Source organism: Falco cherrug, chromosome 5 (genome assembly GCF_023634085.1).
Source record: "Falco cherrug isolate bFalChe1 chromosome 5, bFalChe1.pri, whole genome shotgun sequence".
Lineage (NCBI taxonomy): Eukaryota > Metazoa > Chordata > Aves > Falconiformes > Falconidae > Falco > Falco cherrug.
The window spans coordinates 58,022,953-58,039,273 of record NC_073701.1 but is presented as its reverse complement, the minus strand read 5'-3'; the positions used below and the strand labels follow the sequence as shown (position 1 = coordinate 58,039,273).

Genomic DNA, 16,321 nt, shown 5'->3' with positions numbered 1-16,321 from the left:
CATAATGGGGAACCACTGAAATGTCTTGCTCATGTAAGGTTGTCTTTAAAAAATGGCTATTTTTATCTTTTCACTGTAGATTAACATCATTGGAAGTTAGTCAAGTTTCTTAAGGAATTTGTAATTCCATTCCACAGTCAGTGTTCTGCCAGTAATGGCATTTAAAATAATTCAAGAATAAATATTTTTATATATTTCTTTTCCTCAGAGCCATTGCTGCCGAATGCTTTCTAATGGGACAAAGAGAAGTAAGTCAATACAGCTTACTAAAATGAGTAATTATAAGATTTTGTAGAACTTTTCATACCTTGGCTTTATCTGAAGCAGTGGTTGTCTCTTAAACCCAGCGTTTCTAGACAGTTGTAATACTCTATGTATAAACACTGAAGCGTTTGCCTCAAGTGTAAGAAATGTCTTTTGACAATCAAGGTAGAATGGATTATATTGCGAGTAACTGTGTGCACTGTTTGTGTGTATCTTTCCCTTACTGGGGGGGGGGCTGTATTCTTCTTCCGCTTTATTTCTCTTCTTACCTGGAGGAGATAGCTAGCACTTCAAAATACAGTAGAGTGAAGGAAGCATTGTTGTGCTGGAAGATGCTAATGACTGTTTTTACAACTAGTTGGAAGGGTGGGTCTGTCAAGCCAGTGTATGTAGAGAGTTTGAGTAGTTCTTAACCTCAGCAAAGACATCAGTTCTTTTTCTCCCCCAAAAATAGCAGGCTTGTTCCTTGGTACTTTGGGGAGTGAAATATTTTTATCGCTCTATATACAAATACAAGAGGTTTATGGCACAGCAACTGAGTCACTTTTCAGTTCAAACAGAATGGATCTTCCTGGTATTGTTGCTGTCACCTTCAAAATATCCTTCTGCCTTTGGAAAGATGGTGTATTGGGGGGCTTACAAGGCCCTGGGTTTGTGACTCACCACTGCTTGTGGTGTTTCTGAGCTGCTACTTTGCTGTGTCTTGTTTTGTGTCATTCCCATAGTGGCTGATTCTCAGCATCCTTCTCTTCTGTCAGTAGTCTTTTTTTTTTTTTTTTTTTTGAAACAGTATTAAAGGTTTAAATGAGCCATAGTTAATAGCATGGCTATTGTTAGACTGACGTATGAAATCTTTTCTGTCCTTTTTTTACTGTCTCCTAGAATGTTTAAAAAGAACATCCCCTAAGCAGACAGTTATTTGGTTTGTAAGATCAAATAGTTCAAAGTCAGGAGATATCAAAGGCATGGTTGCCTATTCAACCTTAATTCTGTCTCTGTGTTGATGGTTTGGTGTAATCTGTAATTAGTCGCAGATCCCTGCTTCAGTCATTGTATTAGATGGACTACGTTTTAAGGCGCTGCCTATAGCGAGGCTGATGACTTAAGATCCCTGCTTTGTTTGGTTAGAAAGTTAGAAAACATATTTCAAATGAATCAGAAACAGGGTCCTTAAAGTGAACAATTAAAATGAAGGCATTTGTAGTACATTGTAGCTGGATTACACCCAGAAGAAATCTTGTGAGTTTCTTCTGCAGCCACTTGACTAACTATACAGTGTGGAATAAAATCACTGAAGTAGGCACACACAGTGCAGTTGAGGTTTTTTGTGGCCATTTAGTTTGGGATGTAGTGAGCACTTACAGCTGTTTACACAAATCAGTGACTGCATCAGATAACTGGATTTTCTAGTAAACAAATAGGCTATTGTTTAAAAACTTACTTGTGATTCAGATTCTGGATTTCCTGTTCCCGGAGAACCCATCATTTTTCCTTGCAGAGGTCATGTAAAGGTTTGCTAAAATAATGTAAAAATGGGTATGAGTATTTAAAATGCCAACAAATAGCTCCCCTAATGACTTTTTGATTAAAGTTGGTACTTTAGATACCAGTAGTTGAAGGAGACTAGAGTCTTGCATCCAACATTTTTGTCCTGTTTCCAACCATAAAGTAGTAAAACAATTTTTTTCTTTTTATGAAGTTGCAAAGATTCATAATGATTGTTAAAGCACAGATAGATAGATGCTGAAGGAGAAAAGCCTATGAAACAGTTACTTTCATTGCAGGGTTGGGATGGTAAGCAATAAGCAAGACCTTGAGACTACATAATGAGTGGTGAAAGGAAAATATTCAATAAGCTGCTTCATTCCCTGAGTGTGTTCCATCCTGTGCAATGAATGAGGCAAGAATCTTGTGAAGAAAAATAGAATGTCCTCGTGTAGTTAATCGTGTGCATGCAAGGGTCAGAATTAAGGTCAGATATAAACTTGCCTTTGCTTTTAGTAGCGATTTAATGCTTGACTCTTAAACTTTTTTTAAAAAAAGATTTTTAAAAACTATCGCAAGACATTACTGTGCTTCAAAATACTCATTTTGAGTGCATGAAATTGTGCTGACTTTTAATACTTGTGTTTATTTTACAGGTCCATCATTTATATCAGAGAGCCCTTCAGAAGTTACCTCTATGTGCAACACTGTGGAAAGATGTAATGTTTTCTCCTTATGATTTAGTTTGAGGTTTCATATAAATTTTCTGCATATCCCATATCCATAGATGTGGTGATGCCCAAGCTTTGGCTAAATCTTATGTCTGCTTCCCCATCTCTTACAGCAACTCTTGTTTGAAGCATCAGGAGGAGGTAAAACTGATAACCTGAGAAAACTAGTTTCCAAGTGCCAAGAGGTTGGAGTCAGCCTAGATGAGCTTTTAAATTTAAACACTTACAGAACAGAAAGCAAGAATCACTGAACGCTGGGTACGGTCAGCCATAAGTCCTATTAAATGCCAAAATCAGTTGAATGATTCTTCAGGCTGATCCATGCCTAAGATCTGTGTAAGGCAGATGAGTATTGCTGAGCATATCGAGTCTCCAGTCTGCTTTCCTTGAACCTGGAAACAATTAACGTGACCCTCCTCTGGAAAAATGAACTCCCTGTCTGGCCTTGCTTCTGGGCCCTGCCAGATTCTCATAACGTCATCTACGTAAGTATAGTTAATCAAAATGACAGACATTATTTTTTTATGTTTTCTTTTTATTTTCTGTTTTCTTTATTTTGCTGTTCCTGATTCACTTGACACTCTCGCTGATGCCTGAGAGATCTGTGTTTGGGATTAATTTACTGGGCCGTGTTTACAGTAAAAAGCAAGTAGTCCATTTTGGGGTTTTCCTTTTTTAAACCTTTTTTGAGACTTTTTCATTACAGGATTTAAAACAAAAGCAGCCGCTCTTAAGGAAAGTGTAACTGCCGTGGCCACAAGTATGCTTCTTGCACTTGAAGGCTCTAAGAGGGTTGCTTACTGCCCTTTTCTGCATTGGACTCACGGCAGAGACTATTAAACTTGAAGATTAAAGAAACTATTGCAAATGCCAGTGCATCAGAACCTAAGAGTGGTCAATTATGTGCAATTTTTTGTAAAGAAATTTTAATTTATAATAAAGTTTAACAGTTTAAAGAAATTTAAGATTGATCTGTTTTGTATTGGTACTAACTTACAGTATTACAGGTGTTTTTTACAGAGATATTTTCAATACAAGCTGACCTTTTTATTTTTATTTTTTAAAAAAATAAAATTAAAATCTGTTGTGTTTTGTTATTTTGACCAAAAGGTAGGTGAATGTGGTTGGGCTGCCTGTTGTGGATGCAGAGTAACAATGACTGCATCTTAATGGGTTTCTTCCTCCCCTTGCATCATGGACACCGATGTTTGTTATGTAACTGCTATTCCTGTTATTAATACCACTTCCATGATGGATAGGACATTTTACATTTTGGCCTTTTCACCTTTAATGAAATGAGGCCCGCTTCCCAAAGTCCCTGTGTGTATATTGCAGAGAGATACTGCCAGCCTGCTGAACCAGTGATGGGGTGGCTCACATGAGGTTGGTTTTCCACCTTCTTTTTCTACCTGTGCGAAATCATATAAAAAGATGGTTGTAGTACCTTTTGTGTAGATTTATGAAGATGCTACAAAGACAGGGAAGGAGTGGTCTTTATGTTGGAGAATGAGGCAAGGTGGCTTGTGACATACAGTTTGAATTAAGTTTCAAAACCCTTACGTTAGCTGAAGTTACACGTGACAGAACTGTTGTTAAAGGAAAGTGGGAAATACGGGGTTTCGTCTAGGGGAATGGAAGGTGATTCTACACATTAAGCCCTTTTAGCAGACAACTGTTACTTTATAATTCATGCTTAAATATAAAACTTCAAATACCCACTTAAATGGGCAACTTTTCCTACAGGCTACAAAACCAGTATCAGAAAAGCTGACTTTTCTTTGTTGTAATGGAGTGGTATCCTCATTTCTTCAAACTTCTTATGTGGTACAGCTCACTGAAAAAGGTGGTGATAAAAGTGCAGTATTTAATTTTTTTAATTAAAAACCTCAAGTATGGTAAATACTGGCTTACACATTTGCCCAAATATTTTTTCAAAACTTGTCTTTAAAACTTTCCTGATAAACAGTTGATATTTCTCTGCAGCAACACCTGGACACCTGCAGTGTTTTAGTGGGGTACCATTTTACCTATTGTACTGTTAAAAATTAGACAAGCTTAATGCTGTCGAGGGTTACAGCACTCCGTGCTCTTACACATTCCCTAGCTTAGGCTTGTCTTACACTTCGGACTGTTACTTTGCTATCTTTCTTGCCTTGCTGTACAGTGACTTTATAACAAAAGGCAGTGTGTCTTGTTCTAAGGAGACCTTAAGCTTTACATTTTTGTCAAGGATTAATCGTGTGTACTCTGCATTAATGACTTCTTACACACTTGGGAGATAAGGGGAGGGGGAACCAAAACCCCACAATAATCTGTCCTCTGTTGACCTTAATCCATATTGTTTTAATTAAAATACTCCTGGTTTATATGTGGCGTTTTCACCCAATTTTGCTTGGCGTGATGGTATGCTGAAGTGGCTAATTGTAACGGGAATTGTTCATTCAGGAGCTGGATTGAAGAAGTATGAGGAAGCTGTATAGTCTTCAGAGCAGCAGAAGCACTTTTCACAAAGCAAGAAACAAAAAATACACTGCTGTGTGATGTAGAACTGCCAGGAAGGATTTAGTGCTTCCACAGGGCTGCAGTTACCATTGAATCCTTTCTGTGCTCTGCTATTCTGGTAGCTGCAAAGAGAGCATTCTGTTTATGAAACTAACAAGGGGGTTTCTTTGTCATTTGCAAAACTGCATTAATTCATCACCAGGAGGAATGAAATTTAACCAAAAGTATTAAATCAAGCTATTAGTCTTCTAAATTAGTAATCTCACCTGATCGCTAAATAAATTCAGATGATGGGCAATAGTGGTGAATAACTGGGAATAAAGGATAGCTCCAATCAAGCAAAACACTAGCTGCTTAAGAGAAAAATAACTTTAGGAGGAAAGCACGTTAATTTTTAATACCAAACTATGTTGCTACTTGTTCTATGCTCAGAAGGACTGCTTCATGAATAGTGACCTGATTATTTGGCCTTTAAGCCTTTCTGGAAACAGAAGTCTAGGTCTTTAATAGTACTGCACCAAACTAGTATTGCTACAGTATTTTCACTTCCTGGTTATTGCAAAGACACAGCAATGTGAACAAAAAGATTGAGCTGCATTTATTAGGAAGAAAAATACATGGGAATTATGTATGGATTAGTATATTCAGTGAAGATCTACATGAAGGTAATCAGTTTTAGTAATTTTTGTGCTCATCAAGACAATGATTGATTTTATGGGATGGCATGCTGTTTACTTTTCACAAAAGTTCTGTTTTAACCTAGTTTTGTTATAGACTTGCTCTCCACAACTACAATGCGAAGGCATGTTGGAAAGTAAGTTCAGAGGGAAGCAATAAAGGGAAGTAAGCAGAAAAGTTCTAAAGAATTGCTTAGGTGAGAAGGTAGTTTTAACCTTTCTGAGATTACTGAGACTTGTCTTTTCCTAACTTTTTTTAAGTTTTGGGTTAAGAAGTAGTATTTTTCTGCAAGATGTCCTCTTTTTGCTGAGTTCAAGGATGAGCCTATTTGTTCTAGGCCCGTTGGTTAATTGTATTTTATATAGCAATATTTATTGGGAGTTAGCAACTCTTTAAAAACAGATGTGGATTCCCTTTCATATTCTACAGGCCCTGTTTCAGGTGAAAGATTTGAAAACTTGTGTGTTTTGTGTTTCTGTGTAAAGCATTAAAAAGATGCAAGAATTTTCAGTGTCACAGGGATATTACCTAAAATGAGCGAGCAGGTTTACCTGATCTCAATGGTAGTAGAGGTGTAAACCCTTTAAGAGAGGTAGAAGAGGCTGGCAAACTATAGAGTTGCAGCGTAAGTATACAGGAAGGTGAGGACGTGAAGACTGAAATGGAGAAGGCTGCTTCAATTGGACAAGGGCTGTATAAACTGAACCGCACGCAATCGGCCTGCTAGCTATAGGTGTCAGCTGGGCACCTCTCGTTCTGCTGCTGAGCTTGTGAAAGCTTTTCGGAAGAGCACCGTAGTCGTGTTAAGAAACCTGACGTACTGGCCAGCTTGCTACTGGCTCTAGCTGTTGCCAGCCGCCTCTGGTAAGTCTTGGTGTTCTCCTGAAAGGTGATGGGCAGCTGATGCTCTTACAATCAGAGGTCACTGCCTGGGGGCCTACTTGCCCACCTGTAAATTAGACAAAACAAGAGGTTTTACACTGATGTACAAACCTCTTCTGTGTGCTTCTAGAAATGACTTGTTTTCATTGATTTATGTTAATTTCATTTCTGTCATGCTGCTTGTGCTTGGGTGTCCTTGTGCCTCCTGGTATCCAAAGTGTAAAAAGAAGAAAAGGCTTGAACTGTTCCTAGTGGCTGGGTTTGTGAGGCAGAACCCTGGGATGTCCCTTTCCCTTTACTTACGTGAGTCTTCAGTTCATCTGCAAGTTTCTTAAACTTTTGTAAGGGGAAAAGAGGAAAAGGAACAGTGAGTAAGTCAAATGAAAAAAAAACAGGAAGAAAGATCTCACTGTGAGTTACCTCCTTGTAAAGAACATAAGGAGCATTTATTTTTTCAGCAGTGCATGTTCTAAGGTTATTCATAGCTTCAATTCCACTCTTCTGTTTTCCTTGGAGTGCAGCATTGTCAGGTGCGTTATCCCCGCCTCTTTTCTGTTTCACTTTTTTCGAGGTCCCGCTGAATGACTGGCTTTGCTCTCAGCTTGAGGCTGCTTCTGAGCCCTTACTTTTCTCTGGGGTTCGGAATAGAAGGAATTTTCTCCAAGGTCTCAACTGATCAGAGTCTCAAAGCTAAGCAGCCTTCAGCCGTGAGAGCAGACCTACCAACAAACATGATCTTCATCACATTTGTACAACTAGTGCTGTTCTGAAACACTGGGCTACTACTGGGAGGCCCAGAGGTGGATGGCTCTGTTGGTGTTGCATGCAGTTGTTCTGGATAACTCTGCCATGGCTTTATGGGTCTGGAACATTTGGCATGGGTATCTGGGGGTGCAGAAAAGGGATGGGCTCCATCTGAGGCAAATCCCTAGTTAGCTGAGTGGACAGATGTTCCTGTGGGCAGGGACATCTTTCACTAGATCAGGTTGTTCAAAGCCACATCCAACCAGACCTTGAACGCTTCCAACAATGGGGCATCCGCAGCTTCTCTGGGCAACTTGTTCCAGTGCCTCACCACCCTCATCATAAACCATTTCTTCCTTATGTCCAGGCTAAACCTCTACCCTCTTGTAGGTCAAAACTGTTGCCCCTTGTCCTGTCGCTACAGGCCTTGGTAAAAAGTCTCTGTCTCTCATAAGCTCAAGTTCTTAAGCCCACATCAGATGTCAGTGAGACATTTTGACTCCCAGCTGTTGGCCTCCACATGTAGCAAGTTGTTTTGCAGCAGCATCCAGGCTTTTGAATTGAGGTCATAGGTCATATAATTGCACCTACCTGGTTTTTATTTCTGCTCGTAGCCCTGAGTTAATGCTGTTCCCACATGAATTGCATTCTGTGCTTTGATGGTAGATCCTTAAGCTGCTTTATCTTGCCCTTTTCATGCTTCTAGGACATACTGTGAAGACAGGGACAAGTTTTTTTATCTTTTCTATCTAGATTACAAGCCTTGAGTGGAGGGAGGGAAAGCAAAGCTTTAGCTTAAGTCATTATTTTATTGACAGCTTTTCTTGGTTGGGTTATAGAAAACTGCAAAGATACTAAACATGTATTCACAGAAAGAATAGGACTCTTTACCCAATTAATCTGTGCTGACAATTACAGTGCGTCTGTGCTGACAGTTAATAGCCTGCTGCCTTTTTTTTTTTGAAGTACTGATTAATGTTGAGAGTACAAGAGGTGTTACTGCTCAGGTTCTGATATACAGCTCTACTTACAAGCATGAGTGAATACTGGTATTCAATATTAAAGATTTCATAACCAATTTCTGTCATACCTGACAACCCACTTAACAGCCACTGTGATGTTGCCCTCTCGTACCAGGTTAGGTGTCAGTAAGGAAGCTAGGCTTGCAGGGGTTGAAGTATGGACTGGATGAGCAGACAGTGAGGTAGGCTGAAAACTGGGTCCAGAGCGTGGCGATCAGTGGTACAAAGTCTAGCTGGTCAGCCGCCGGTGGCGTAGCCCTGGGGTCAGTACTGGTATTTAACATCTTTGTTAACGATCTGGAGGATGGAGCAGGGTGTACCTGCAGCACGTTCACTGATGACACGAAATTGTGAGGAGTGACTTATATGCCGGAGGGTCCTGCTGCCATCCAGATAGATTTTGACAAGTTGGAGAAATGGGCCAACAGGAACCTCATGAAGTTCAACTAAGGGAGGTGCAACACCCTGCACCCGGGGAGAAACACCCCCAGGCACCGGTATAAACTGGAAAGCAGCTTTGTAGAAAAGGCCATGGGGCTCCTGGTGGAGACCAGGTTGAACATGAGCCAGCGATGCTTCCTGTGTAGCCACCAGCCTCCTGTACTCCCACCAGGAAGAGCACTGCCAGCAGGCTGAGGGAGGTGATCCTTCTCAGCGCTGATGAGGCCACACCTAGAGTGATGTGTCCAGGTCTTGCTCCCCAGCACGGGAGAGGTATGGAGCTACTGGAGAGAGCCACAAAGATAATTAAGGGACTGGAGCACCTCACGTATAAGGAAAGGCTGAAAGAGCTGGGACTCTTTAGCTTGAAGAAGGTTTGGGGGAAGATCTTCCTTTTTTTCCCTCTTTTTTTTTTTTTTTTCCCCCCTCCCTTTTTTCCCCTCCAGACTTTGACTGTGAAGTCACGAAAAATCTTATGCAGCCTTGAAGATTCTCCATAATTATCACCCTGAGGGCCTGGGATTAAAATCCTTTGAAGGATTAATTCTTATTTTCTAGTCCTAAAGATCTGAACAACAGCTACACGGTGAGAAACATGCGAAGCAAATCCAATGAGAAATAGCAGAGGTCTTCCTTGATGCCTTTTTTTCCTCATTCTGCCTGTTGTTCATCTGCTGATAATAACTCTGGCATTTGCTAGATAAATTTGCTGATAAATACTCTAGCATTTGATAAATATAGTGGCCAAGTCTCTGTAAGTAGATGCCACAACAGCGTGAAACTTTTGCCTGTTCTTCAGCCCTTACTGCTGGAAAGACTATCCATGCCAGACAAAAACTTCTGGAATTTCCATGCCACCTCTTGCTGATGGCATAATCTGCATTTATCTGACAAAACTGATGAACTACCTAGCATCCTTTTATTTTTTTAAAAAAAGAGTATAGCCTCGTTTATATTTTGCTTACTAACTGTAACAAATTGAACGTTCCCCCTTCACCCCAGACTCTAGGTGTGTAGCCAGTGCCAAAGGAAGCCTTCCTGAGACAAGCAGAAGTGATCTCCTGGGACAAGCAGAAGTGATCAGGTTTGGTGCACTCTGGAGCTGGCTGTTTTAAGATTGCAAACCGTGATAACTATTACAGAGGGGAAATTATCCTAGTAGAGTTAATGATCATGAGCATGTTTCTCCTAGCAATGTATGGATAGCGATGTATGGATGACTTAAAATGTCCTTGATCAAGGAAAATTCACTTGTAACATGTTTGAGGAAGCAATTGATGGTCCTGATAGGGCAAGATAGGCAAACTCTTCATTGCCACTGCAGTTGCTGTGATGGTGGTACTCTTCAAAATCTGAAAGCTGCAAATCTCTAGAGAAATCTTCCCCTCTGAGATACTCTCACAATGATTAAAATGGAGGAGTCCTTCACCCAGAGAGAACTGCCAGAGGCTGGCCTCTAGTGAGGAGGAACGATCGGAAACATGCACAGCAGGGAGCAGTCACAGAAAGCTGCCCCATGGAAGCAGGTAGATCAATGAAGGAAGAAAATTATCACAAAATAAAAGTCTCTTCCTTGCAGAAGCTGGGTTCTTTGTTCCTCAGAACCACTCTGTTAGTTCTTTTACTCTTTTCTAGCAATTTTGGACATCGCCCAGTTTTGGTTTTCCTTTGGTCCATAAAGAAGACCACCTCAAGATTTTGAAAATCATCAAAATATTATATTTATCAAGTAGAGTATTTAATAGGATATCCTTGAATTGAATTTTCTGATAGAAGAAAAAAACCCGAATTCTTGACTTGCCCATCTCTAGATCTTTGGGATGGGTTCATGTCCCTGTTCATCAACCTGCATCTCTCCTTGAGCTGGTCAGACCCTGACTGAGCGCCTTCCACCTCAAAGGTAATTTGAGTTCACGTCCCATGAAACGTCATTGAGGATTACAGGGCAAGAAGGTTTCTGGTTTATGTGAATAAATAAGTCTGATCACCCAGGTTTAAGTCATGGAACAATTCAGCCAAGGAAAGGGTACACTGGTTATCTGATCGACTCTTTAGGATTATGAGCAGACTTCTTCCATATGAATATGGAAACACAAGCTGATTAATAACGACATTTCTCCCCACTAGTAATATTTCTATGAATTTCAAAGACAGGGTTCCCAAGTGATGGTCAGCTAGTCAAACCAATTGCAAACCGGTTTCCCTTTGCAGTTTTATGTTGACTGACTCTGGTCATATCTCTGCTAGGTAGCTTTCTGTGTTTTGGTTCTGCCTTGGTTTTTTTGCCCTGACAGCCATCAGCTTCCTGAACTGTTGTGGAACAAACAAAACTCCATCCTCTTGGTTTGAAGGACATAATTTGTGTATCGCAGAAAAGCACAGGCTGTTTTACTGACACAGATTTTGGTGGGATAGGAAGAATGCATGCTATTTATATTGTTTGTGGGAATACAGATATTTTTAACAAACTGCATGTAATCAAGCCCATTTATGTTTATGGAACTTCCTTGTAAGTTGTTGCTTAAAACCTCCTTTTCAGCACCTGGCTAATGAAGTGATTTATTTTATTGGTGCTGAGAATCTCAAAAGGAAACAATCTGAATAATTTTGCTAGATGCTGTGTCACATATTTGCACCTGAAAGATTTCAAAGATAGTTTCTAAGTAAGTTGAATGTAAGCATCTTTGTCTTTGTGGTATTTAGTTACAAGATAATAAATCCGTGGGTTATGTATCTAATGAAAAGGCTGTTGGCTGACTATCTCTACTTCCTTTATCTAACGTATTAGAGATACTAGTTATATATCTATCCCACAATGGGAGTGTAATTGTAGATGTGGTGATGCTCCTAACTAGCCTGGGTAAAGTACAAACAAAGATGCAGCAGCATTGACTTCAAAATTTTTTAGCATTTTTCAAGTCCTTTAGAAATGTGAAGTAGGTTACTGAGGTAGTTACAGTGCATAGGAGTAATGGATCTGTACCTTTCCTGAGGAATCAAGACTAAAACGAGCAGGTGTCCTTACATGCCCTGCTGTTTCACCTGAGACTTGGGATCATCCTACCATTGGTCTCAGGAAGCGGTCAGGAATGAGATGACAGCAGAAAAGGTCTGTTTTCCAGAATCGGCCAGTATTTCATGTCAGGGGATATCTGTTGCTTTGAAGAACAGTGCAGGGGTGTTAGCTTATCCTTATCTGTAAGGTGGCTTAATGTTTGCAAGGAATCCAAGATCAAAATTTGCCTTAAAAGAGGGTATAGACGTTAACTGCTACTTTTCTTTTTTATTGCATACTATTATTTGTTGTCCTACCTGAGTAGCAGATAATAAAGCAGAATATGGCTTGTAACTGAAACTTAACCTTGTAAAATTGTTGGCAATGAATTACCTATGTGTCTGTTTGCTCTCTGTTAATGGGAACATAAAATGCAACCATAAAGTTTGCAGTGCTGCACCTGGGGTACTGGCAGAAGTGACCATGTCATGGCTCAGTAAAATGTTGGCAGAGAGTAAATGGGACAAGCCTTTCAGTGCAGGCAGCATGGCCTGGTCTAGCAGAAAACAGCACAGAAATTACAGGGATGCTGTTGTGTAAGTGACTTGCTTCAAAGAGTCTTAGCTGGGGAAAACTGCAACTTTGGAAAAGGGAATGATTTTTAACTAATTTCTCACTTCTACTGCAGCATGTGATGGCTGTAGGTGATCTGTGAGGAACATTCACTCTTTGAGATGATAATCCTCATTGATTTCTGTATCTGCTCTTTATTTTTGTGACAACTGTGAATCTGTCCCCCATTTGTGATACTTATAGTTAGGTCAGTCCCTTTCCCGGTCAGTTTGAGAAAACTGTGTGGCTGATGGAAGGAGCTTGGGGAACTCCTAAGTACAGGTCTTGAGGGCAACAATGTTTTGTCTTGTGTTGACTAGAGTTAATACAGCACCAGAAGGAAGGCAGAACTGCTCCTACAAGCTTGTGTGAGGAAGTTTCAGTTACGGTGATGTGATGTGGGAACAGCCCCTATTTTTCAGCCCATCCCCTGTAATCACGTCTGCCCTTCCCACCTGCTTTCACCTGTCCTTCCTGAGGCTTCCTTCTCCCTCTGAAACCTTCTGTGAACTCCCTGTCTCTTCTAGAAGAGATATTAAGGCACCTTTTTCTGCCAGGAGTGGTTGGACAGATTTTGGTAGGAAGGTCACTGCCAGACCTGCACTGTTCAAGTCTCTGTACAGTCGAGAAAAGCCAAACTTTCTCTTCTATCTCCTGCTAAGGCAGCAGGAAAGGGTGGCCGGTGTATTCCTTACATGGCCCTAGACAAACCAACAAGGCTGGAGCATGCTTTCAGAAGGGCAGTGGCTCTAAATGGTTACAGACATGATCTGTAATCATCGTTCCTGTAAAGCGATTGAGGGAGGATCAGCTAAAAATCTGCCTACACGGAGGACAAAATCAGTGGTTTAAGAAATTATATGCCCCAAAGCCTTAAGATATCTGAAGCTATGCCTAAAGACACCAGTGCAGGGTATGCCGAAGGTGTGATGAGATGCAGGAGGTGGTGTACAGCAAGACCAGGTTCTGTGGCAGTTGCATGCTCCAGTTCTGTGCAGACAGCACAGACACCTCTGCCTCCTAAGCCAAAGTCTTCAATAGAAGGTAGCGGGCAAGAAGACCGATGTTCCTGGGTACTCTGAGGCACCTATTAAAGAATAAGAATTGGGCTTCCTACTGAAATGATTCTCTTAAAGGAGCCTGTGTGTCTCTGTTACTGGAGAATGAGCCTGGAAAGGTCAGCATCTGTGCCTCAAACTAGCTTTTGGTGTCACCAGTCAATAGGACATTCTGTGCCGTCTTTGAGAGGAGCATGCGGCATGGACGCAGAGACCTATGATAAACTTCATAATATATAGACCAGCGTTTTCAGATACACGTGCAACACTGGGAACAGTCATTCACACCAGCCTTCAGCTTTCCCTCTCCACTGGCAAGGGCTCAGCCTATTTGCAGAAGATAATGTGCTTTTTCTTATCCAGAGGATTTTGTTGGTCTTTGTGGTGCATTCATTCCCTGTCAGTCTGAAACCAAAGGTTTTCGTGGTGTGTGACTGTGCTCCCCACAGCACAAATATATGATAAAAGCATTGTTGGCTATTCAAGGCCCTATACTGGAAGAGCATTGTGCAGACACATATTTAAGCAGAAGTTGGACAACATTATAAAAGCAAGCATGGGTTGGTGACAGTAATTCTCTCTCAGAAAAGGTTAGGCTCTTTTTTTCTTTTTCTTTCCCCCACTCCTTCCTGGATACAGAAAAAACAAGCAGGACTCTTGCCCTTAAACCATTTTTCAGCCATCCATCCATGGCATATTTTCTGCTAAATTGTCACAAGCCAAACGTGAGAGAGCTGGATAAAGCTGAAGACTGGATTATGGGCAACAATCTTGTTTAGAATGCAAAGAACTTCTGCTCCTTGTTTTTGTAGTGGGTCTGTTTACTCCAGCTAAGCAATGTCTAGGGGCATGGCATCTGGCACTCACACACCAACTCTGAACGGAGGAGTTTTGACTCGGTAAATAGGAAGTCCAGCTTCCACATGTGTTCTGGTTGTAAAGCCCCAGTATAATCTGACGGATCGTCTGGAGAATAGTGTGGAGAGAGAAAGATATTGCACCATAAATAATGTAAGTGGATTTATAATTGCATGATGGGAGATAGGGAAATGACCAGTGGAATTCATCTGGCAGGCAAAAAGTCAATGTTTTTGTCTGAAATGAGCATGTGAGTGGCCCAGTGTTTGTAAAGTGCCAATGAACACAAAGCCTGTGCTTTTATCACTTGTTCAGCATAATCCTTCCCAAGTGCCATGTTGAGTTATTTTTGAAGGCCCTGTGCCAGGGCTTTAGCAGATAGACCTCAGTCAAAGTTAGGCTCGATTGTTGTATTTGTGTGCCTTTCTGCCTTTTTTCTGTCCAACCCTACTGAGCAGTCCAGAGGCTTTCAGTTACGAAAAGTGTTTTTTTTGAAATGGAGCAGTGAGAAGCGTTCCAGCCTGACCTTCTCTCACCAACATGTGGATGGGTGGAGAACATGGAGGTACAATGCCAGAACCCAAGTTCACTCCTGGTGTTGTACACACTCTGATTTCTGGTGTAGTGGAAGTCTTAAATCATGACTGGGACAAATGGCTCCATAGAGAATTGTCCATAGAAACTTGGAGTCAAGAAGCCTTAATCCAGCCACAGAGCACCCACTGATGGGCTACTGGGCCTTATCCAGGAATGTTTATGTTTGCTAGATTGCAGGCAATTGGACAACGGAGCAACTGGAGTCTCTAAGCAAAGTCAGAAATTCACCCAGCTGCCTGCGATATAGTTCTTCCAGATCTGCTGGACACACTCATAAAATGCTAATCCTAAACCCTGGCCCCTATCCCTCTGTACAATCTGATTTGTGCCAGAAACTCCAGAAACGCTGGTTGTATTAATGGGATTGGGCAAGACAGGGACCCAAGTGCAGGCTAACAGTTCGTCATGCTGTTAGCAGGCTCCCTGGCATGGTTCTGGCTCATACAGCATCTACATTAGTTCACCAAACAGTAACCGGGGCAGATCAGACACTTCCCAATACGTTTTATGGACAAGGAGAAGGCAGCAAGAGGCAGCAGCTGGGCCGCTGGCACTGCCTAAGCCCCTTCCAGCTGCAGCCCTCCAGTGCAGCTCACACCTCCTTTCCCTCAGGTCCTCTGAGCCAGCGTGAAATGCCAACCTCAGGACTGCCGTGATTAAAGGGCAAGTTATATAAAGTTACACAGGGTGAAAGAGGGGATGCTTTCCTAATAAAGTGATTATTTTTCCATATGGCTTATAGAAACTGTTGTAGTGATGGTAATGAAGATCCCAATTTGACTACACAGTCAAATGTGTGCAGATTGTGGTATTTGCTAGGACATTTTCACTCTTGAGGACTGTACATCTCTTGTCATACGTCTCTGCTGTAATTTGCACGCTTGCTGGGCTGCAGTATTTAGGTTGTGCACGTGGGCTGTCGGTGGGCTGCTGTACTGTTTTCTCAGCTTCTCCAGCACGCTTTCTAATGCCCCACCTGCCTTCAGATTCTGGAATCAGGAACTGTAATACTTCAACAGGTTCAGGACATCCCTGTCCCATCTCTACCCTTCCGAATACTCTGGGTTTAAAACTTACCTTTTTAGATAGCTGAAGCAAAAAGAAACGTGCTTTTGGTAGAATAATAAATGCATAAATAAAGTATGAAAAAAGTAAGTCTCAATACACTTGATTTCCTTGATTTCCTGACCATTCTTCCGCACAGACATGAGAGTCCTCTGTACAGGATTCCCTAGCCCCATTTTCACCAGATCTGCTTGGCTGGGGTCTGTTTTCTGTGCCTTTGGTTTTCCCGCCATGATTTTCCTTAGCATGGCTGATGAGATCCTTTTCTCTTGTAATGCTGGGGCCCTTTGATCAGTTTTATTAGTTGATCTCTTCATTGATTATTTCCTTTCTGCAGTTGCAAGTGTTTTGCTATGACTGGCAACTATCCTGCTGATCAAAGATGCT

At 41.3% G+C, this 16,321-nt stretch overlaps 1 protein-coding gene across 3 annotated transcripts in view; it reads left to right on the top strand.

Moving 5' to 3' along the window:
- Window positions 1-3,440, top strand: part of ZFC3H1 (zinc finger C3H1-type containing) — a 43,318-nt gene extending 39,878 nt beyond the window's left edge. For 2 of the 3 annotated variants that reach the window (XM_055710545.1, XM_005431898.3), the window contains exons 33-35: window positions 209-248; window positions 2,406-2,468; window positions 2,594-3,440. In XM_055710545.1, the coding sequence (XP_055566520.1) occupies window positions 209-248; window positions 2,406-2,468; window positions 2,594-2,731 (241 nt within the window). In that variant the 3' untranslated portion in view covers window positions 2,732-3,440. Of the gene's footprint in view, window positions 1-208; window positions 249-2,405; window positions 2,469-2,593 lie in introns of those variants that run through there. The other variant, XR_008732275.1, reaches the window with a different exon arrangement.
- Window positions 3,441-16,321: the final 12,881 nt, after the last annotated feature.